Source organism: Dufourea novaeangliae, unplaced genomic scaffold (genome assembly GCF_001272555.1).
Source record: "Dufourea novaeangliae isolate 0120121106 unplaced genomic scaffold, ASM127255v1 scaffold221, whole genome shotgun sequence".
Lineage (NCBI taxonomy): Eukaryota > Metazoa > Arthropoda > Insecta > Hymenoptera > Halictidae > Dufourea > Dufourea novaeangliae.
Window position 1 is genome coordinate 1,597,598 of NW_015374115.1, and position 23,785 is coordinate 1,621,382.

The 23,785-nt window shown below is 37.0% G+C and overlaps 3 protein-coding genes across 3 annotated transcripts in view; 1 reads left to right on the forward strand and 2 right to left on the reverse strand.

Annotated features, from left to right (window-relative positions):
• Positions 1-23,785, forward strand: part of LOC107191115 (calcitonin gene-related peptide type 1 receptor-like) — a 147,276-nt gene that overhangs the window by 50,706 nt on the left and 72,785 nt on the right. The gene's annotated exons all lie outside the window — the stretch shown is intronic.
• On the reverse strand, positions 322-7,702 carry LOC107191114 (UDP-glucuronosyltransferase 2A3-like). The gene is made up of 6 exons (XM_015580068.1): positions 7,623-7,702; positions 5,562-6,356; positions 2,943-3,362; positions 2,164-2,395; positions 1,443-1,671; positions 322-850 (listed from the first exon to the last, which is right to left on the reverse strand). The coding sequence occupies exons 2-6, from the start codon at positions 5,964-5,966 to the stop codon at positions 550-552; spliced, it is 1,587 nt and encodes a 528-aa protein (XP_015435554.1). The 5' UTR covers positions 5,967-6,356; positions 7,623-7,702; the 3' UTR covers positions 322-549.
• Positions 12,971-22,176, reverse strand: LOC107191116 (UDP-glucuronosyltransferase 2B20-like). Its single transcript, XM_015580071.1, has 4 exons — positions 21,706-22,176; positions 15,491-15,910; positions 14,425-14,656; positions 12,971-13,200 (listed from the first exon to the last, which is right to left on the reverse strand). The coding sequence occupies exons 1-4, from the start codon at positions 22,102-22,104 to the stop codon at positions 12,971-12,973; spliced, it is 1,281 nt and encodes a 426-aa protein (XP_015435557.1). The 5' UTR covers positions 22,105-22,176.

A 23,785-nucleotide genomic window follows, 5' to 3' on the forward strand; every position in this document is an offset into this window, starting at 1 on the left:
GCCTATAGGACTCTACAATAAAAGACAAGACTTTCCATCAGATACAACAAATTTTCTATTCTATTCTGAACCCTATAAAATATTTAAGAGAATAGAGGAATTCCTACATTCACTCGTGTTTTTATAAATACTAATATAAATAATGAATTGATAGCGTTCCTTAACATCGGAAATGCAATAAAATGAAGACGTTAATGACGTGCAATACTATTTATATGTTATCATTAACATAACGAAGCTTCTAGTGTAAAATATAAAATACTTTCCCATTCTTATTTTTAGATACTAGTATCAGAAACTGTAGATTAACATAAACTTCTCCAGTATACTTACGAATAACTTTATTAAATGTCAAATTTGTCCAAAAATCCGCGGTCTAATTATAATATTACGTTGTGCCATCAGCGAATATCGAAGAAAAATATGTCTGATTGGATCGTGTACTTCCCTTTCGAGACAAAATCCTTGTTTGTTGGTCATATTTCACTAAAATTGCTCCCAAACCCGGTCCCCCAGACCATACACTTGCGCGCACATGGAGGCTCAACTTCATTTCTGTTTCTTCGACTCGGAGGCCTTAGTCTTCTTCTTCCTTGTGCATGAGTTACAGCCGAACACAAGTTTCGTTAGCTTCCGAAGAACGAGAACAAGAACGGCGAGAACAGAGACCACGCAGGCTAACAGGAACCCGTAAACATCTAGTAGATTCCTCTGCCACCAGTTCAGTTCGATGACGGGCGACTGGAGGACATTTCCGTGCCTCGCGGTGTACTCGACCACGTAAACCGCCAGGTCTATAGGTTTTATCGGTCTGTCCTTGAACAGCTCTGAGGTTTTCTTCATGCTAGTTCTGAAAAGTTTATCGGTTCGTTACTACTATGAACAGATACAGGAGGGACGGAAGATATTTCGGAGGAAGTGGGAGTATCCTTGAGCTTGAATCCTCATATTTAGGGACCAGTGTACAGACTTGTCTCGATTACTGTCTCGAACTTGGATTCGCGCCAGGACAATAATCTTATAGGGAGAAACGCGTCAGACGCTTGTAAGCTTGAATCCCCATATTTCGGGACCAGTATACAGACTTCTTTCGATTATTGTCACTTATACTTATGGAAGATAGTTGAAAAAACAATCATTTTTTTAAACGACATACTGTATGACAATATAGTAAACAGTAGAAAAATATCAGGTGGTGTGTAATCAGAATCAGAGGATCTTGATTATGTTTACGTCAGGTTTCCACTCTTTACTTTTTCTGGTCAAAAATTCGAGATCACCTCGATTTGGATTTCTGTCATTAATAATATTGGTATATTCGATTAGATATATCTCATGGAGAAAATAGAAATTTATGATTGAAATTTCAACAGGATATCGTTAAATTGTTAGTGCGTATTATAAATTCTCGTGGAAATCTATTTCTCTCCAAAGATACGCACCGATACGTTTCGTCGTGGAGGACCTTGTCGATCGCGTACGACAGCGTTTCCACTGTGACGTTCTGCATGGATACGAGATTCACAGCTATGTGTAAGCTGTCGGCGTTCCTCATATTGTTGTGCTGATCACCGAACATAGGGATACCGATTATCGGGATTCCGTAGTAGGTCGCTTCTTGGAGACTCATTAGACCGCCGTGAGAGATGAATGCTTTCACGTTTTTGTGTTCTGAAATTCAATTCCTCCCATTTTATTTCAAAGTAATCGTGTGTTCTTGCATATGTTCACGGTATGCAATATTAAAAACGTAAAGATTCATAGAAAACAAAAATTTTGAAATTCGAATCTTACGTCTGATGATTCAGTGAATCGCGAGAAGCAAGATGACGGAGAGCACGTTTTTCCCCTATGCATATTTTTTGAATAAAGAATCATCAATTCAATGAAAGAGTGATCAATTTTTTCAATTTTGAAATGAAATTTGCATTCTGGTAAATAACTTGGTCAAATGGAAGTGACAGCCTTTCGTTAATAAACTAGCGAGTCAATGTATGCGCAAGAAAGATAATTATTTGATGCACGGATTCTTCTCGAAAAAAAAAAAAATACTAGAAACAAAATGTTCCTTTTCGTGATATATAAATTCCCACAATTTCGAAGGTGTGCAAGGAATGGCTTTCTACATTATAGGGATCAATAGGAAGTCAATCAACGACATACTAAAAACAGCCACTTGAGAGAACCAAGATTGAATCATGACGTTCTTCGGCAGTCCCGGGGGCAGATCTTCTTTTTTCGCGACCTTCATCAGCACTCGAACCGGCGCGATTCGTTCGAAAACCGTGTAAAACACGTCCAGGGTTTCTTTCGGAAATGATTCAATCCTCACCATCGATCCGAACGTAAAATATATGCAACCGTGCGTGCTTTCGTCCAGCCATTTCTTCACTTCCTATAGAAAAAAATAGAAATATTCTTTGTCCACGGTTAATATTAAACTTAACTGTGTTTCTTCTCACTACCATAAGTCTACCACACTCTGCACTATGAAAAAAGAAAAATACGAAACAAATGAGACGAATAGTAATTGGACTAAAATAAAATCATTAGTTTCTAGAAACAAAACATTTTCTTCATTTGACATTTCGAACCTTTTCTACATTCAAATTAACAGTGACCTACGAATTTATTTTGATACAAATCGTTGGACGAGATATCTCGCGTTGTAATAAAAAGGCATGCGAGATATTCCGTACAAAGGGTCGCATGAACAACTTTGTGTCGCGAGATATATCGTACATAGCATTGCATGAAAGATATTGGGTTGCAAGATATCTCGTCCAAAACATATCATAAACGAAATCACATGGCGAGATATCTCGTTCTCCGATGCGAAGGGGTTAAGTCTGATGTCGATGAATTGTTGTCGGTGAAAACAGTATCGATGAAGTCTGTGTCGGTGATTTCAATGGGACCCGCAGAAGGTATGTTTGCCTTACCGGTGAAAGGGATTCGGTCGTTTTGTCATTGATGTGGAGACCGCCGACCTCGAAGACCGAGGTGGTATGAGGTCGTATGCCGTTCAGACTGTGATGCGAGTTGACCAGCACGGTCGACATAGTTTTGTATATTTCGTTGATGCTGCTGTCGGTCCCGAAGTGTTCCTTAACGGTCTCAGACATAGGCTGCATGAGACTGTTTATCTTCATCGTGACGTACGTCGTCAACATGGTATTCATCAGCCTCTCCCGGAAGGTCATTCGCTGGCCGTACGGGCTGAATAAGCCCGGCATGAAAGAAGGATTATGCGGATTTCCCGTCACGTCCTCCAGCCAGTCGAAGAATGACGAGGTCATCATCGCGACCACGGGGACTTTTAGATGTTCGCCGAACGCGAGATAGCACGGCGATAGGAATACCTGAGGAAACGAAAAAATAAATCGGAAAATATTGATTTAGTGTCCCATGGGTTGAAAGGTATATCTAATATTTTTATGTTTTCTAGTTTTTGTTACTGCATTCCGTCACTTGAATTGGTCCGCAAGTTTTTATGTTTGACATAAGGAAATGTTACTTTTATACGCGTGCAAAAATAATGATAAATCGCGGACTAATTACATGAGTGAATTGACACGCAGACTTGATGGTGTGTGCTTGTGGCGGGCAAATTAAAGTCTACGAAGATAAATATTCATGCTGTCCTACGACGCTGATAATGTGTGTTTTTGTATATACCGGGAATCAATACTTGCATTTACATATTTCGTTCGATGACAAGTAAGGCTCGTGTAGTAAATATATCTAGGCGTGCTGGAAATAATAACCACATACGGATGTGCAGGAAATATAAATTAGCACGGTAGGATTATTCATTTTTACGATGTTTCTTTAACAAATCCTGGAATTACTGATGCATATATGATATTTATTTATTTAGTGATTCGTACGATCGTTCATCTTCTTACTAGACAGTCTAAATATAGATTAAAGCTGTACCGATTACTAACTCTGATTGAGTCAGTGAGACTGCACTTCTCACCTGTTCTTTGAAACCTGTTTCGGTAATTCCACGTGGATCGTGAAGAAACAAAAACGTCAAACATGATTCAGCGTTTATCGTTACACTGAAATTTTTTTATGCTTACAATCGATATATAACGAAACAGAAACTTGAATAAATACACTGCATTTATTTAATAAATATACTGTATTATTCCGTATTTAGTACTATTGATCTATTGTTAAATGTTCATATCTGTTCAGTTTATTAATTACTTTAGATCCCAAACGTAGACCCTAATTAACACTTTGATGTTGGATCACGTAGTAGTACGTGTTTGTTAAACAAAAACTCCAATAGTCAAAAATAGGGAAAAATCGCTTTTCCTATATGTAAAGTTTGACAAATAAAAATTAAGTAGTAGTTTCTAAATATTTCTAGAACACTTAAAGTTGTATATTTGCAAACACAAAAACCCTTCCGTCAGCGAAGTGTTAATATAAATAGTTTATTACGAAGGCATATTTCAAATTATCTCTATTAAATTTGTCACGCAATTATTAACCGAATAGAGATTACGTTTAAACCAGTTGTGATTAATCGACATCCCACTGAAAAATCGTTCAGTACTCTAGACTGAACTTGAACGTTCCGACACGCGAGTCGTAGAATAGCAATTCTAGAACGCGTGAGAGGATTACCGGGTCTGCTAATTTACCACTAATTTGTTTTGCGCCGCTTCGTAGGAAGTTACGTAACCGATCAGACGTATAATTCATCCCATTTTTTTCACCTGACGTGTCGATTCAATTGATAGTTGTTGTCAAGCGACCATCGTGTCCTCGCAAGCTCTTATCGGACAGTCTCAGCAGAGTTAATATCATACTCGACTGATATAATAATTTGTGAACAACAACAATGCGATGACAGAAATCGTGACAGCAGTCGACGTAACGTGTCTAATAACTGCACGGTCTTCGAATGTTTCTGCAAATTCGCATATATTCTTATCAATTTACGTGCAATAACAGGGATTGATGGGTATGTATCATCTGTAAATAGTTTCCTACTTTTTACTTAATCAACAAGTGGCAAAATTGTATTTCCATGAGACTTCCGTGATAGTTCGTTGAGTCGATGCAATTGAATTGGTACCTGTATATTAATTTGGAAATACTTATGAATTTGGATTCTGTTCGAAATTCGGAAGTACTTACTCCTAAATTGGGGCCTGTACTAAATTAGGAAGTATTCCTAAATTGGGACTCTATTCTAAATTGGCAAGAACTCTTAAATTAGGACCCTGCACTAAACTGAGAACTATCTAAATTGGGACCCTGTACAGTTGAGTCCACTATTCGACGCAACTTTTCATCCCCTTCCAAACATAATTGTCATTTATTTTCAATTCAACCGAAAAACGATATCATCTTCTAGCGACATTATATATACTACTCCCCTAGTCTTACAGACTAATACTTTCAACTATATTCCACGATTCCCACGCAACGATATCTAACCATAGCCAATTGCTCCCGTAAATGTTCACATTGTTTCTAATAGTATTCTCAGTAAAATCACATTTCAAACCCATAAAAATTTCACCAATATCACTTACCTCGACTACAATCACATCGTACGGTGGGTCCTTCGGTGGATTGTTGATAAGATCCTGTAGCGTCTTGTGGCTGAGCAGGTTGCAAAGGCTTATGCCAGCCACTTGGACTATATTCTCGAAGTTCATCTTGTTGAACTGGCTGACATTCTTCGCGTCCATGTTGTTCACCACCTGCGGCAGGCTGCCGGCGATCGATAGATCCTTGTAATTCGGCATTGGTGTCTTTCTGGGGAAATGGGAGACCACGTCCACTTGATGGCCACGTTCCGCCAATTCTTCCATCAGTCTACTAGCCATCACGAAGTGACTTCGTCCGTTCAATGGGAATATGCCTAATATTCGAAGACCGTTGCCAAAGTGACAGCAGGCCAGCAGGGCCAGCAGAGTCAGAAAATAGACTCTCATCTTCTGAACAAGTGGAAACTAGAGGTCAACAGCCAGACTCAGAAATGGTCACACCGATTTCACGAAGGATCCAAAGTGGCCCTTTGCGGTCAGCTTTCTCGAAGTTCGTTTCGACGATGTTAACTTCCACGAAGTTAGCTCCCTTGGGCGTTGTTTCGGTCCAATACTGACGATCCCGGTTAGATCTGGATTAGGTTCTTGAGGATCTTCCGACAGATGACGGCCACTGTTCGCATAAATCGAACGTGGTTACGATGGACTCACAACCGGTGGTGGGAGCGCAGCCAGCAGCTGACAGATGTCGCTTGGTATCTTGGTCGATCGAGAATCACGCCGGAATTACACTCAAGGTGATATATCGTCAGCTGATGGAAGCGATGTTGTGATCCACTGTTGAGAGAGTATAGGTAGAGATAACACTATTCTTCTTCGGTGTTTATCTTTGAATGGAGTTTAGCGAATATAGGCACGTTCACTATCTTGGAGAGTAATTAAAGATATTGTTGGTTAAATGGATTTAACTGGTGACGTGTGTGGGGGCTGATGTGTTGTTAGTAATTGGGTCGAGTTGCATTGGTTCCCAAGTGAAGACAGAAATCGTGGAGGAACATTTTTCTTGGTTTAACAAATTGTTACAGGATCTTTATCAATACTAGTTTATTCACAGTAGCACTACCAAAACAGTCAAAATGATTGCTGAAGAGTCTGATGAAAGAAAAAAAAAATAAAATAACTTATGAGAATGTTGGGAATATATCTCGAATTAATTTAGATCGTAACCCTGTTTACGCGTTAATTAAGAAGATACACAGAACGAAGTTATATACCATCATTTTGACTTTATCAGAAAGTGAATAGTGCAAATAAAATAATTTATGCAAAGAATTGTTAAGAATAGGGTAGATGTCTCACTTACTACCACCTTACATGGTAGCGTAACTTCAATTAATCATTTTACGTTAATTGTTTACTCCAAAAATCATCTCAGTTTGGACATAAGATGATTTAACATCTCTTTCATTAAAAAATATTTCTATACATTAAATATGAAGAATTAATTAATAATGAATTAAAATCTTCGAACATTACCAGTATCCCTATAACTGTCACCTCAAAAATTAAAGTAATTATTATATACTTTAACAATTCATTTTGTGCAATAGATACAGGTTGAATAATAAATATATAAAATAAAAATCTAAATTACCATTCGGTGTAACATTTATTTCAGTACATGAAATAAATTTACCAAATTGTCGGATATCTTTCTCTTACGTCACATTTCCTCTAACGGAAGCCGAGTTTGCTCGTGAGTATAAATGCAAGTACATGTATTTCTTTGTTTCTGTGTAAATCAGAGTTCCACTTTATTAATGAAATTTTTTTGTACACAATTCTTTATACGTTACGTTCTTATTAAGTAGAATAAATAAAGTGGCAGTACTAGAGACACTGGTAATAATTGGAACATTTAACCTATTTCGAATTAATTTGCTTTAGATATATATATATATATATATATATATATATATATATATATATATTATGTGCACGTATTACATCGACGCATAACAATTCACAATGCAAGATGCTGTATGTTCTGAATGATAAAAACCTGATTACTCGAGAAACGCAACAAACTGCGACGGAACTTACGATCATTTCATAACCGACGTCGAATGTAACTAAACCACGAGCGAGAAACGCGTTCCACGTGATGCCCTGGGAAGACAGAAGCCGACTGATCCGTGAATTCTCTTGGTCAGTTGTGTCCACTTATGCCGGAAGGTCCGTGAGGTCCGTGACGTGATTAGCGGTAGGCGTTACTCGAGCAAGATGGACGCGGATCCCAGAGAGAGCCACGCATTTTCTATCGCGAAACAAATCGTCGTACCGAGTACGTCCCCGAAAACTGATTAATCGATTAATCTTAGATCAAAAAATTGATTTCGAAAAAATACGTAAACTCCCGTTCATAAGTATTGGGACACTTATCGAATGTAGTGAACATTTAGTGAATGTTCGAAGGCATTACGAAATTGTTGGAGGTGTGAAATAAATATTGTTTAGAAGATATTGAAGCTTAATGTGTAACGTTTATGCGATTATTATTTGTATTCATGATTATCTGAAAATCAGTACAGTAAATCATCGATGAGTGTTCGAAGGGTCCTCGGCACTGAACATTAAATATTTCATAAACTAGTGGCTATATGCGGTTGAAAAAATATCATTGGCTTCAGAATTTGAAGCTTTATCACTGTGCTAAATCTGATTAAAAAGTTGTTGTTTGATACGAAGATTGCAACTTTTCATTGACGCAAACGGTCACCAGTTCGAGTATCTCCTATAATGTGAGAAAGTTTATTTCACTACCATATTTGACCTTGCATGACCTTCAATGATAGCTCGCTGAAGTCGTTTCAACACCGGCTATCACATCGCGATAAAAAAAACATTGCATTCCATTAACAAAAATAGAGATGACCTTGAAATCTCTTCTATGCTTTCACCCACGCAGAAAATGTTTGTGTCACAATATGCCCCCCTCTATACCGTGTAAGTTTTGTATATAACATTTTTTCGTATTATTACAAATAACGGCAATATTCAAAGTGGACATAGTTATTGCCCCACCCTGTATACGAACACGTTTTTATAGAGAAGTTTTGTCGTTTGTAGAAGTATGACACGTAGCTTCATTACAGCTGAAATTGATTTCCGACTACATACCTGCAAACCTGTTTTTGCGCCCTGAACGGACGAATGTCCGCAAGTCATGAACAGTGTGAATCTGGATAGGTAGAATCTTTCGATTCCATTTTCCTGGTTATATCGGTTTGAAGATTTCGATTAATCACGCAAACTGATATTGTTGTAATATTATTATTGCTTGTTTTTAACGACTTGAAAGAATTTTAATTTTCTCGGTTACTCGAATCATTGGATTATCGAAATAGATAACACTTTCTACCGTAAAAGTGTCGTATGTCGATCACAATGAGGTTGTAATCAATCTTATTAGATATTTAATGAATAAATCAGTTGAATTCTAACACTATTGATCTAATCAATTTTTCGCCGGAAAAAAACTGAGAAGAGCGTGTGCTACAGGAAAAATATATATTCGTGACGAGAGATTCATAAAATCGATTTCTGATGTAAATATTTTTGTCGTACCTATAAATACGAAACGAGAGAGATCGTTCGAAAGAAAACAGGAAATTTCGTGATTAGTATGCGATGTGACGCTTTCTGCTGATTCATGTAATTCCAAGTCGCGTATCTGTAATGTTCAAACCGGTCCAATGAGATAGTCTTCGCTCTATTTCTTATTTTTAGATCTACTTCCACTATGTATTTCTAATAAAAACCATGCTAGCTGCGTTTCAGAATTCATATACAACAAGTTAAGACATTTCTGGTTCGTTACCAATTTACTAAAAGAAAACTGAAATTTTTATGAATTTTCCATAAGGGTCTTGTTAAGAAAAATACCATTTTACTCCAAAACGGTTAAAAACCCTTTTGAACACTCGTGTAACCACAAACATGTTTGTTTCGCTACTAATTTCTCAAAAGAAAACTGTGAAATTCACATGAATCTTCTATAAGGGTCCTCCTAAGAAGAGGAAAAGTACCATTTCATTCCAAAATTGTGAAAAACTGTTCTGAACACTCGTGTGATCATTAACTCGTACCCAACAGGTCTAAATTGCCGATTTTATCAACGGAAATAAGTAACGAACTCGGAATTTCTCGATGGGTTTTCTTTTTACCCTTTTTTTCCCCGCGGTTTTTAGTTCGCCCGCAAAACGGTACCGTTCCATTTGGTCGACCAATCGTAAATTGCTATCGAAAGTGCGCAGAACCGATAAAAGAAAAAGTTTGTATCGCGACTGCGTCATTGGAAATGAATTTTCCCGAAGTTTCGCGTCGTTGTCGAATTTTTTCGATGTTTTCAACGACGCGCGACAAGTTGGCGAACTGCAAGTACACACGACGCGTGTCAGCGGTAATATAGCCGGGGACAGTTCGATTAACTGTCCGATCCATATGGTTAATTATCCTGAAAATTGTCGCGTGAATTCATGAACATGTTTTCGTGTCGTTTCCTCGTTTTTGATATATGCGTTAATCGAGCTATGGTAAAAGTAAAAAAGTTTTGAAATGGCAACGAATGAAAAATGGCATTAGATGGTTTTAAAATGTTAAAATGTTTGCTGCTCCCTAGGAAGAATGATTGTCCTGTTTGTGTGTTTGTACTCTCCTTTTATTAATAATTCAACATCGTAAAATTACATTTGGTCAACAAATAACGAATAAATTACGACTTAGGCTACATGTGGATTTGAACATTTTACTCTTTCGAGAGAGCAAAAGTGCCTAGCCACTGGACTCTCAGTGGATACGGACCTTAAAACTATCATATAATTGCGTATGCAACATATCCACTTTGAGAACTTTTTAGTCACAACACTCAAACAGATACGGAGATTTTTAAAGCAATCCTCTAACAGACTTATGTAACGTGTCCACTTGAGAATTGCACAATAGCCACTATTGTCATCACACTCAATTTAGATACAGACCTTAAGGCTATCTTCCGACTGATTATGCAACACGATGACTCGACGATTTTATTATCGAAAGCAAAAACATTGTCGAGTCAGGGCTAACTGAAGTAGATACAGACGTTAATGCAATCCATAAGAACTGTCTCGTTAGGTGACGTAAGTGGATACAGAGCGAGAAAGAAATCCACTCTCACGTGGACACGCAACCTTACGATAACAATGAATCCTAAACTTTCAACAAAGTTTCAAACTTTCGTAATTGTATTATATTTATATAAATACAGCGATCACAAGATTCACGTTCAGAATAGTGTTACGTTATAAAATTGGAATTGTGTTTTGCTTTACTATAAAAATAACACTATTACATATGTAACCTGGAGAAATAAATACGTGAGCCTCTTGAAAAGGAATTTGTGAATCATCATATAGCAATCACTAGTTTGTGTTCGTTTATGCGAATTAAAATTTTTACAGTGCAATTTATAAACTGATTAACGTTAATCTTCTGTAGATGTTTGTTTGAATTAAAAATGTAGCAGAAACCTTTAATTAACCACCAAAAGGCGGACATTGTGACAAATTATAAAATGGTTGGTCATGTTTGTAACAATTTTCCCTCCCAAATTGTTTTGCATTTTTTTCGTAATGTTTCTTGCAAAATTTTCTAACATTCACAAACAACTGTCGTAAGATTATAACAATCAGCTCGGCACTTAACGGTATTAATAATGCAGAATTGCGAGTAACAGGTGTGCTGTTCACAAAAACTGTTTTGTTGCTTTAATTCCCGTTGGTAGCTGCACTTATATCTGCACTTATATATGGTATGCTGACATAATATCGTTCAACGACAATTAACCTAAATATTTGGCTTCACGTAGGACGTTAAATAGAGTGGAACATTGTGAGTGGAATATTGTTATTAAAAATGGTAAATTTGCTTAAACTTCCGCAGTTTAAGTATTAAACAGTTGTATCATTAAATAGTTCAATCACAATAGCAAATTACAGTCATGGAAGACAACAAAAACTTTCTATAACTGGGTTAAAATTTCATATGGGAAAACGAAATTTCATACGCACCAACCCAACATAAAGGATACAAGAAGAAGCTGTGACTAAGAGATCTTCTTCTTGTGCGACACATTTTGTTCTACGTTTATCAAACTAAATATGTATCGCACCGCGGCGATTAAAAGGTAGATCAAGAGGAGAGTAACGGCTACGAAGAAAAGATACACGTCCAAAAGCTGCACTTGCCACCACGTCAGCTCTGTTGAAGGTGATCTGAGCGCGTCTCCGCCGTGCCTGACGATGTATTCGATCCAATAAACTGCAGTATCGATTGCGCTTAGAGGGCGATCTAGGAACTTTTTGGAGAACTTTCGGGCGGTCTCCCTGAAAAATAAAGGATACATATTATAAGAATGAAGTGTATTGCAAATGTAACTTCACAAGGGATGATTATGGGTAACATAAGAATTTAGAACTTCAGGGGAGAAATCACCCCTTTTACTTCGAAGTACCCCTTTTACTTATTCGCTAACTCGTGAACTACAACAGATATCGAAAAAAAGTTCAGACAAACTTTATGTCGTTTTTAGTCGCCCAAAAAAATTAAATTTTTGAAAATTGTTTCATATCAATATATGGACACCTAAAAAGGACATAAAATTTATCTAAACTATTTTTCGATATTCGTCGTAGTTTTCGAGTTATAAGCGAATAAGTAAAAAGGGTTGCTTCGGATAAAAAGGGTGGTTTCTCCCTTAAAGTCAAACTGTAGCACCAACCAAGTACGGCAAAATTCTCAGGAAAAAACGACGTGTATCATCTGTCGATCCTTCTCAGGAACTGATAGGACGGAAGACAAATTGTCGAACCAGAGCAGACCAATTTTTCTTACGTCGACCAATTCCAATAATAATTTTTCACTTTTCTTTTCACTTACCTATAAAATTTATCCAAGTTACATCCTACTCGTGTTTATCGCGGCTAAAAAGTCTGTCGGAAAATATTTTTATTCGCCTTTGAGGTTATGTCAGTATCGACGTTGAAAAAGTTATCCAAAAAGATTTTAACGCGTGCTATGTGTGTATTGCTTTCAGAAATCGTTACTTTTAAATGCGAAACTACACGAATGGCAAAGTTAGTCGCGCGTTACAGTGTTTCACTATCCCTGTAACTTCTGTAACTAGTTGGGATAAACCCCCATAGGGTGTACATCACTTTTGGCTCCAAAGTTTGTTACTGTTATCCCAAAACACGCTACACATCGAAGAAACTACTTCAGACGAAAGTCGATCCCCCTATCAAGGGATCATCCTGCAAGTCCAGTACACCGGGAAGTTCGTTTATCTAATAGATTTCTTGAAAGGGTAGTTTGCGACGCTAGGGATAAATCATTTACAAAACAGGGATAATTTACCGGTATGTCGGATCACGCAGTATGGTGTTCAGAACATTGTCCATTTTCTCCTCTGTCAGCGTGTAAAGGTCTAATCCTATCGCGACCTTATGCCGGACAACGGTGTCGATATTGATGAATTGATCCGCGAACAATGGTATACCGATCAGAGGGACACCGTAGTGGAGCGCTTCCTGGGTGCCCATAAGTCCGCCGTGAGTGATGAACGCTTTTATGTTCGGGTGTTCTGCAACAATACATTTCCGAATGTGTCAAAGCTCTGACCCATCTTCGTTTGTAATTCTATTTAGTTCGTTCTTTGAAAATCGATTTTCCCCAACCTTTTTGGCTCGTGGAACGACACGTGTGATAAAATTTGCGATAAATTCGATTTCGTTGTACTTTTAAGTACCGTAAGGTGGAGTAATTTTGTCCCAAAGTCAGAAAATGATTTTAGATTTTGCAGCTCTTCTGCAGGTATTTTTAAGTTAAATACCCTTTCCGCGATCAATTCGATTTCGTTGTACTTTTAAGTACCGTAAGCTGGAGTAACTTTGTCCCAAAGTCATCTCTTCTGTAGGTATTTACAAGTGAAATATCTTTTTTACGTAAAAAAAAACAATTTACAGAACTTCAAAATCGAAAATGATAATGATCTAACTTGGGACGAAGTTATCCTGAGCGAATCAAAGTTACCCGAACGTATGGTACACTAAAAATTCAGTTAACATATGTTTTACGAGAAAACGTGACTAGAAATTGTCAGTCCTCTTGCAAGATTTCTTTCTGTTTTAAAATTCATTTATCAGTATCTTTTTTTTCCAGTCCATATTCTACGCTGAGAATAAGTCCTCGAACGAACATTTATCATATTTTCCGTTGCCTCGCGGGATGTCCTCTTTCATTAAAGTATACGGTGTCTTCCATGTTCGTTTTTAATTAACTCGCGCCTGGCGGATATGGGGATTCCTTTGAGCCGGCCGTTTCTATTCTTCATTAAGTAAAAAACAGGAAAACTACATTTCCCTGTGTCATTTTTTTTTTTTTAGGTGTGACTTGTCCCAGTTATAGCAACCTCTATATACCTACATTTTACTATAAATATTCGATAATTATCGCTGAAACACACACTTAAACCACTACTTTTCTTTAATTCTCACGGGGAACATTATCTGACCGATGTACATAGATTAATTAACTAAAAACATTCGATGTGTTATACATCATAACCGCTGTAATTCAGCCTATAATAACTAGACTGCGGGATGTTTATGCATTAATAACAAATTTTAGCATGCAAAATACAGTGAAATAAAGATTTTAATAAAACTTGATGATATTTATGTATTACCAGCAGCATAACCAGACATTTACTACAGGAACTAAATTTCTATTTGATTTTCATGTTCAGAAATTAATGTTTAAAATTTTGACTTTGCATAAAAACACCCGCAGTTTAATGATGACTCACTTAGAACTTTTACTTGAGGGATCCATGATGACGTGTGTATATTCTTCGGAAGTTCAACTGACAGCTCGTTGGGATTTACTATTTTGATCAATACGCGGACAGGCGTGATTTTGCCCAGGGACTTGAAGAATATTTCCTGAAACTTCAACGGGAACGATTCGATTTTCACCATTGAGCCGAACGTGAAGTAGACGAACCCGTTCGTGCTCTCGTTCATCCACTTCTCTAGGCTCTGTAAACGGATTATTTCGTTTTAATACATACGTTGGAACGAACAGCGAACGGATAAGAAGCTTTCTTTAACGTAAATATCGGTTGTTCGACGTGAAAATGCACGAAGAGACCGTTTATAAATCACTGGGAAACCGGATCCAGAACGTGGAAAAAGGAATGTGACAATACGATGTCATTTAGCTTCAGTGACTTACTTTATCCTCTGACGCAATACTGCGTCAGCAGCCGCGAATCTGTCAATATTTTCACGGAGAATTACCGAGTGTTCGACACTTTAAACATTAGGCGACTTTTGTGGAAAATATGTTTCATCAATAGCTACGGAGTGAAATCTTCATGTATAACGATAAAATATTATAGAAAATTATTGTATGAAGGTGTGTTATGTGGTCAACGGGATTATCTCGTTATTTATGTTATAATATTGGTCGTATTGACAAAACGAACGAAGTTCTTAATCTTTCAGAATTCTTCGAAATTCGGAAATTTCAACGAAAATTAGAATTCTTGTAAAAATTGATGGATTTCTCAATAATTTGGGAACTTTTGTCAAAATTTGTGAATTTCTTAAAACTTTGGGAATTCCTCTAAAACTTTGGGAATTTCTCTAAAAATTTGAGAATTCTTATGGAAATTTGAGAATTCCTATGAATTTCTATAATAATTTGGGAATTGTTCTAAAATGTTTGAGAACTCATAAAAATTTGGGTATTCTTATAAAAATTTGGAAATTTCTGTCAAAATTTTAGAGTTCCTATAAAACTTTGGAAATTCCCGTCAAAATTTAGGAACTTAAAGAACATATCAGCATAAAACAAAAGAGGAAACTTACAGCTGGTAGTTCCACTCCCTCCTCTTGCACATGCAACCCTCCGACCTCGATGAGTCCGGGCGTCATGTCTTTGATCCCGTTCAAGGAAATATAGGAGTTTGACAAAATCAGCGAGACGTATTTTTCGATGGTTCTGATGTCCGGTAAATCCTCGCTCAGGTACTTCCTTATTATCTCGGTCTGAGTGCTCGTATGGTAATTGAAGTTAAGCTTGTGGTAAATAGTATGCACTAGATTGTACGTTCTTTGCCAGAAACTCATCCGCTGGGGGAACGGTAGAATGTTGTTGGGTGCGAACGCCAGATTTTCCGGATTGCCGATTAGGTCGTGGTGCCATGGATACAGAACCGAGGAACTGACACCTACCAGCGGTAGCTTCAACAGGTAAGCGATCGCCGCGAAACAGTTTGCCCCGAACACCTGGAAAATATCGAACAGAGGTGACACGTTTGCTATGGTTAACCCTTTCGTTTCCACTGTAGTCGTATGAACTGTTTATTTGACAGAGTGATTAAGCCCACGAAAATGTAAAAGTATAAATGGTTAACGATCAGTCAAGTGCTTTAACAATAAAATGTGATAAAATTCAGAAAGTGGAACTGGTCAAGCGGGTAATGATTTACTGAAGAAATGGTAGAGGCACGAATTAATTCAGGTGAATTCATTATTTTGTAGCGATTTAATACATTTCACTATTAATATATTACTAATGTATATCATTAATATATATTAAAAAATTGGGAAGTATGTATGGACGTCGAACTGCTACAGGCAGTCTACAATTTACGAGATCAAATATTAGTATCGTGTGTTTTTTTCATATCTGTCAGTATATAATAGTTTCATCTAATCTTGTACAGATGGTATGACACAACGTTTAATATGCATTCAACAGTTCGTCGGTTTTAGATGTTATGGTCCTTGGTTTCTTTCATTTTTTGGAATTCAAGTGTGTTGAACACTGTCAAAAATGGAAGAAAAACTTATAGAACCTTAATCCTATATTTCAAGGGGGTTCATTGATCGAACGTAAGAAAAAGGTTTTATTATGTACGACAATTTTATAAATGTAATTTGTTATACATTACAGTTATGTAACTGTAGAAAAAGTAAGAAAGGCAAAATTAGGCGCACAATTTTTTTTGAAGAGTCTGTAATTTCGTCGCATACGCCTGCTAGATAGATCTAAATAACGTGATTTCATATCCTCAATTATCGCCTCGAATTTGGCGATAATCTGGTAAATGACTCAGCGAAACGTTTCATCACTTCTTTCCGAACAGATTGTCTTGTTGACAGATTGAAGACAATGACTTGCCGGTTAGAAATAAAACGACTAGAGTGCGCGATACTAATGACGATTTTTTTGTCGAGAAACGTTGTTATTATTAGAAAATTACCGTTTAAAGCAGTCCACCTAAATATCTTCTCCATCAGTGATCATACGAGAAATATTTATTACGTAACTTAAATGGTGCAAAAAATTATATAAGTGAATTTAAAATTTTCAGTCATTTCAAGGTCATACTATTATACATGGATAAATAAATAATAATGTTGGTTATAACATACAACAGGAAAAATGATGTACATAGACATAAAAAAGCATAGGTGACTTTGAAAAAACTGTTAAAAAATGACACATATTGAAAAATTTTTCTGCCATCCGATTCGTCTCTTGAAACCATATAAATTACGTAAAAATTATTTCTTGTATGATCACAGATAGAAAAGACATTTAGGTGGCCTGTTTTAAGCAGAACACCCAGTATAATAGTTCCGCAATTTTTGTAACTTTTCCGGGAAAATTACTGGAATTCCTCCTCAATAAAGTAGAATAAAACCACATGGAATAAGAATAATAAAATACAATATAAAAATAAGCAAGACGTATTTCGAATGAAATTATGTGACGGTTCAGGTTGAACGGAATCTGACAAGCTCTGTCATTGCCCACGTTTTTGTGTTGTATATGAGATATTGTCACCGCAATAAGCTTTCGCTATTTTTACCGTGAAATGTGTCCTGAAGAACTGCGATGCTCGAGAGGGATTTAAGAAATATCCGAAGGCCCGAGAGAGCGGGAGACGTTCGAAAATACAAGAGAAACTTTAAAGTGAGAGATCTGAAAGGAACACGTGAGTAGTATTCTGTGGAGTAACAAGAACTGAAAGTGAGGTATCGAGGGTAGAATATAAGCAGCACCGAAAAATGAAAACCGTGATGTTTGAAAGGAATTCGAGACGTATCCGATATATAGGTTTCTGTACCGGAAACGCGACACAAGCGGAAGCGAGGGATGCGAGGAGAATGTAAGAAGTATCTGAGAAAAGTGAGATATCGTCTGGAAGAATGAAAGATACCGAGGTAAAAACATCGAAATCGACATAATATATCAGAAGAATTTAGGAAGTGCATATGGATTATTTCCTAAAAATGTTTTGAGAGTTGAATGTTTTACAGAACAAATTCAGAAATACCTGTCAAATGTAAAAAGGTGGAATATTAAAAGAAAAAACAGAGAAATAATTAAATTTCAGTAATTCGTAACGGAAGCGATCACGCCGGTCTGAGTTAAAAAAAATGAAAATCGTTTGTCACGTGCCGAGGTCGGCACACGCGTCCAATAAACTGTTGTGTCGCGACTTTAATATAGCGAGAGCGAATCACGGCGATAAAATAGACGAGGGCTACGGACGATGGCAGAGAGATTAAAAGAACATCGTCGAAATGAGCCCTTAAAATTATTGGCGATGTAAGTCAATAAATATGATTTTGAGATATTTAGAGGTTTAGAAAAAAAACTCCCCAGCCCAAATTATATGCTTAGAGACTTAAAGTAGACTCTCGTTACTCGTGCTACTCATCCTAGTCAATATTACTCCATGTTACTCAATATTATTCAGTATTATATTACTCAACTTTGCTCAGTATTATTCAACGTTACTTAATATTACTCAATACTATTCAATATTACTCAATATTACTCGTATTAATTACATCATGCATATCAATTCACCAACAATTGATTCACACCATTTAATCCTTTCAAAGGATCAAGTGAGGGTAGAATAGCTGGCGATGACTTCCGTTGACAGTCAGGGACCTGACAGTATTCGCCAATAGCAGATGAGTTCGACTTTTTCGTCCGGTGAGCTTCCCGTTTCCCCTCTCAAGAGACGCGTGCACAACACGTGCGCGTTGTGTAAGCTTTCAAAAGCAAACACAACGGGTGTCACGTTTCAATCCATAAACTCATCTGAACATCGAACAGAATGTATTTGCCACCGTTTGCAATGAATTTTATACATTTTCGGTCGGTGGCAGGAAAAATTCCATTGTCCCTATATTGGGCGTAGTCAACATTCGAGTAATGGGCGTTTTACCATTTTTTTTACTATTCTATATATATAGGTTGCAACATACAATTAATCCACAGATTTAGATCGACAGAAATTTGCTTGAATAAATCGGTTTCGGAATTAATTTCGATATTATAACTGAAAATCAGTTTTTGATGTCAAACTGAATGGGGAATTGGAGAAACGTCGGACGACGTTTCTATTGTTCTCCAGTTGTAGATCTTTAGGTAATAAGCTGGATAACAGCACTGTTTACTAACGGACTCATGACGATTAGATTGTATTAATTCAATTAAAGAACATCGTTTGATGCTGAAACGTACGAGTATTTGATCGCGAATCAAGTGGACTATCTCTGATGACATAACGTTTAACTCGATAAATATACATTAAGTAGATAAATTTGCAACAGACTTTCAATCAAACAGAAATGAATACAATCGATAGATAAACGGCACATCACTTGCGAACCTAAATTCCAGTTAATCTAGGAAAATAGAAATGCTTGTCTGCCGCGAACAGAAACTTCGTAGACGTTTGATGATTCACTACTTCTGCAGAATTTACATATCATTATCTAAAGATTATAATCATGACAGGATTACAGTTCTAAAGTATCGTTCAGTTATTTATACAATAAAAGAATTTCCGTTTCTCTTTTACAATTTATTATTCTATTACAATAAACAAATTATTTGTCCAATAAGATTTAAACTTATTTCCACAAACGTTTTTTTTTCTATTTACTTTATTTTTTGCATTATTATGTATTATTATTATTCAGTATTACTATATTATATAAAATTTTCCAAACCTCCTTCAAATATAGACAGTCGGTATTTAATAATGCTGTTAATTTGTCATTAACCTTTAAAGTTAACTAAAATATCGTAGAATTTCTGTCAAATGTATTGAAAATTACAGCTATCAGCCGAATAACACGTTTCATAGTGAAATTTCTTGCGTTTCATCATGTCCACCTATACATATAATTTGTCTTCGTCACAAGCGGCCGTTTTGATTTTTCGTTGTATTACAGTCAGCTACGAATCAGTGAAAATTTGCTGACGCAACGTTATATTGGCGAACAGAACAACTTGTCAAGTCTCATACCGTCGAACATAAACGAATGATTAATCAAAAATACTAAAAGCACGAGGAACGTAAACAGTGTCCCCTGTTACTCTACTATCTTATGTACACGCAAGCAATATTAATTTATCTCGATTGAAAAACATTTTTTAACGTATAGTATTGTATCTGGTGCTTAAACAATTTAAAAGAAGCCATAAATGATTCCCAGACCTTCTTAACCCCTTCCCGTGTCATTTAGCTCGCCGAAATCCGGGCCCAAGCGGTACGAGTCAACGCGCGGTAAACAAACCAGAGTGATACTCGGAAACAGTTGCAACACTAGCCGAAATGTAAATACCTGTGATATAGTCATTTGTTTTACGCGATACAGCTTTTGTGGACGTAAACACTAATTCTTTTTCCTCTGTAAAAAATCATTCCGCAAGTCTGACTCGTGATGTTTACGTTTGGCCCGATTTTCAGTCCACGAATCAGACTCGTTAAAGTACGGGAAGGGGTTAAGAACGACTTTCACCTATATTTTCCATAATAAACAAATAATTGTCCTTCGTAATATTTCACCTTATAGAATCAATATTCTGTAACGTTATTTCATCACATCACGGTATAATCGTACGATAAACCATTGGCTTCTGAACTATAAACTTAAACGTCAACAAGGAGATAGGTTCATAGACTGTGAAATTTATTCTCCTTCCGTAAGACATTCTGTACACATACACGTATCATTGAAATATCCTACACGGTGAATCCCAAGTAGTCTAGAGAATTTATAGAAATCAAAAGTAGTCTAGAGACATTAATAAATGTTTGCCATTCCAGGTTTATTTGAGAGATCTTACAATGCCACCGAAAAAAATTTGGTAGATATTACACAGTGCACTATTCGTTGGTTTCAAAATACCTACAAATGAATGCTGCAATGATTTTTACACCCAAATGGTAGACCAAAAGACCACTGTTCATTTCAATGCTTATGGAAATGTCAATACAAGTTCAGTGAATAAATTGGTTCACCATTCAATGGCCAGTGACTTTTCGTCCACCTTGTATATGGATTGGTGGTAATCTTACGTGCGTGTATTTTTATATACTGCCAACTAATTGAAAGATAATAAGTTGGTTTATTTAGATTCGATTAGATCACCATGACTACATGTCAGCGTTATTGTGTTTTAAGTGGATTCGAAAGCAGATGGACTGTCACTTATTGACTATTGGAAAATTTATGATAGGATTCCTAGAATGCGTGTGTACTTGAAAGAGGCTGCGCAAGACTGAACACATCAATTTTGAAGGTACGTGTCAGTCTAGCAAGGTACGAACTTCAGTCTACCAAGGTATGAACTTCAATCTTCCAAGGTTGGAACTTCAATCCATCACGGTACGAACTTCAATGTACTAAGTTACGGGCTTCAATCTACGAAGCTACAAATATACCTTAGTCTATCAAAATACGAACTTGAATATACCAAGCTACGAACTTCAGTCTATCAAAATGCGAACTGCTGTCTACCAAGGTACGAACTTCGATCTACCAAGCTACCAATTTTCAGTCTGTCAAAATGCGAATTTCAGTCTAGCAAGACACAAACTTCAGTGTACCAAGGTACGAACTTCACTGTACCAAGGTACGAACTTCACTGTACCAAGGTACGAACTTCAGTCTACCAATGTACCAAACTACTTTCGTAACTCTGTCGAATACGTCAGAGCCGAAAAAAATTGGTTGCGAGAAAATAATTAACAGCAACACACCTCCATCAGAACTACATCGTAAGGAGGATCCTTCGGTGGATTCTTGACTAGATCCTGTATCCTTGAATCAGCCAGGTGCTGGCAGACCTCAGTCCCACCAAACGTAGCGACAGCGGTGCTCGCTGACACGATCATGTCGTTCATATCATTGAAGGTTAGGTTGTTCATGAACTCTCTGTGTGTCGGCAACACGATCATGTCCCTGTAGTTCGGGTACGGTTTTTTTAACGGGAACGTGCTGATCACGTCCACCTGATGACCTTTTCTGGCGAGTCCCTTCATCAGATGTTCGAACATCATGAAATGGCTTTTACCGCTGAAGGGGAACACAGCGAGTATCCTGTACCCCTGACAAGTGGTCAGTGTCATCCATAGACAGATCAGTCCGAGCAACTTCATTTCGGTGGGCAGAATTTCTTCACCTATTGTCTCCGAAACTTAACCGAATCCTCTTTCTTTGCTACAATCCTGGATGAGTTCCACACTAATTTTTGTTGTACACTATTATCACACCACCTGGACACAGAATGTTTCTATCCCCCTTACAAACAGGTCACTTCTGCCATGATCGTATCGGATCGATGAGAAATTTTGTCTTTGGTATCGTTAGGTCGAAACGATGTTGTTAATGTCGCGACGATTTTACGTTCGAGCCGGGGGATCAGTCAGCGTAAGCTTCGAGTTACGGTGACGTACTGAGCTTATTCTATGCTTAGAGCGCCGCAGATAAATTTGACCTTCTAATACTCGACTTATGCGTGCACGATACTCGAGCACAACCGGGAGCGACGATATCTGGCAAAGGGAATGAGATGTTCTCTTCCTTTTATACTTCCGTTTTATTTGTTTTTTTTTTTTTTGCAGTGGTTGCAATCTCGATTGGTTTATTGTTAAGAACCCCCTCTCAGTTGCGATGTATCGTGACTTTCGAAGTACACAAATTGCAGCGAGTATATATGTACGTTGACGATCGATCGGCTCGATCGCCCTGAAGACACTGTCCGGTTTCGTTGAACGGAATGGACTATAAGTCGCTGAGGATATTCGTTCGGTTGAAACGGGACGGTTACTCGTCGATTTTTCATGATTATGTCACACGATGGACGACACTTTTTGAACAGTTTAATTCGTCTGACGGGGATGAAAAGCGATTTCTTAAATACTAGTTCGACCGCATGCAGCGTTTTTTGTCGAGGTGATGGAAAATACATTGTTTTCAGCGAAGTAGTTGGTATTATTTTGATTAATTGCTGTTTGATGCCGTTATTTAATATGAACTGGAAATCAAAGTTCATAATTGCAGCGGTATTGTGAGGATACGATAAACTTTTAGGATTATTTTGATAGAGGATGAAAAAGGTAATTGTGTCGATAGTGTATGTGTTGTTTAGAAATATTGTTACTAAGAGTATAGGCTATGAAAATTGTGGAGATAGTAATTATTATTGGTTCGATGATCCACTATTCTCACAATAAAATAGCAATAGCTGCTTGATAAAATTGGCGTAAATACATACTGTGAAAGAATAACTGTATATCTTTGATTATCTTGATAACAAATTTTTTTTATTTAGTAAAAAGAGAAATTATCAATCTTAAGGAATTAAAGGTATCACTTCGAAAGTTATCGACACTATTTTCTCTTTCTCTACTGAAAAAGTTCGATTCACCCGCGACAAGAAATATACGGGGTGACCATTAATCATGCAACAATATCTCAGTAATGAAACGTATCTCGAACAAGCGAAGTTTTAGAGGAAAACCATATCTGGTGTTTTTCCGCCCCTCTAATTAGAATACATTACGAACTTGCTATCTGTCCTGACGACGTGAAATGTATTCAATAAATCGACCATAGTGTCGCCTCCGATAGAAACACAAATAAGTTACGATGATATTATTAATAAGTAGTACACATTAACTGAAATTAAACTACATAGTTCGACGTATTCGTTCATTTGTTAGTGAACTTTAAAGAACATTTATTAATTCCCATGAAATATTCAACATATTTTCATGGGAAAATGGACGTTTTTTGGAGCATCCATTTTGTCACAATGACTCGCAAGAATCTACAGCC

What these genes read in the sequence shown, in the direction of transcription:
- LOC107191114 (XM_015580068.1), bottom strand. Translation starts at nt 5,966, where the DNA reads ATGAGAGTCTATTTTCTGACTCTGCTGGCCCTGCTGGCCTGCTGTCAC. An exon ending in CGACCGAATCCCTTTCACCG is followed by an intron (nt 2,396 to 2,942) that starts GTAAGGCAAACA and finishes TTTTTTCTATAG; the next exon opens with GAAGTGAAGAAATGGCTGGA. An exon ending in CTCCACGACGAAACGTATCG is followed by an intron (nt 851 to 1,442) that starts GTGCGTATCTTT and finishes TAAACTTTTCAG; the next exon opens with AACTAGCATGAAGAAAACCT.
- LOC107191116 (XM_015580071.1), bottom strand. Translation starts at nt 22,104, where the DNA reads ATGAAGTTGCTCGGACTGATCTGTCTATGGATGACACTGACCACTTGT. An exon ending in ACGATGTAGTTCTGATGGAG is followed by an intron (nt 15,911 to 21,705) that starts GTGTGTTGCTGT and finishes GATATTTTCCAG; the next exon opens with GTGTTCGGGGCAAACTGTTT. An exon ending in AGGGAGTGGAACTACCAGCT is followed by an intron (nt 14,657 to 15,490) that starts GTAAGTTTCCTC and finishes ATCCGTTTACAG; the next exon opens with AGCCTAGAGAAGTGGATGAA.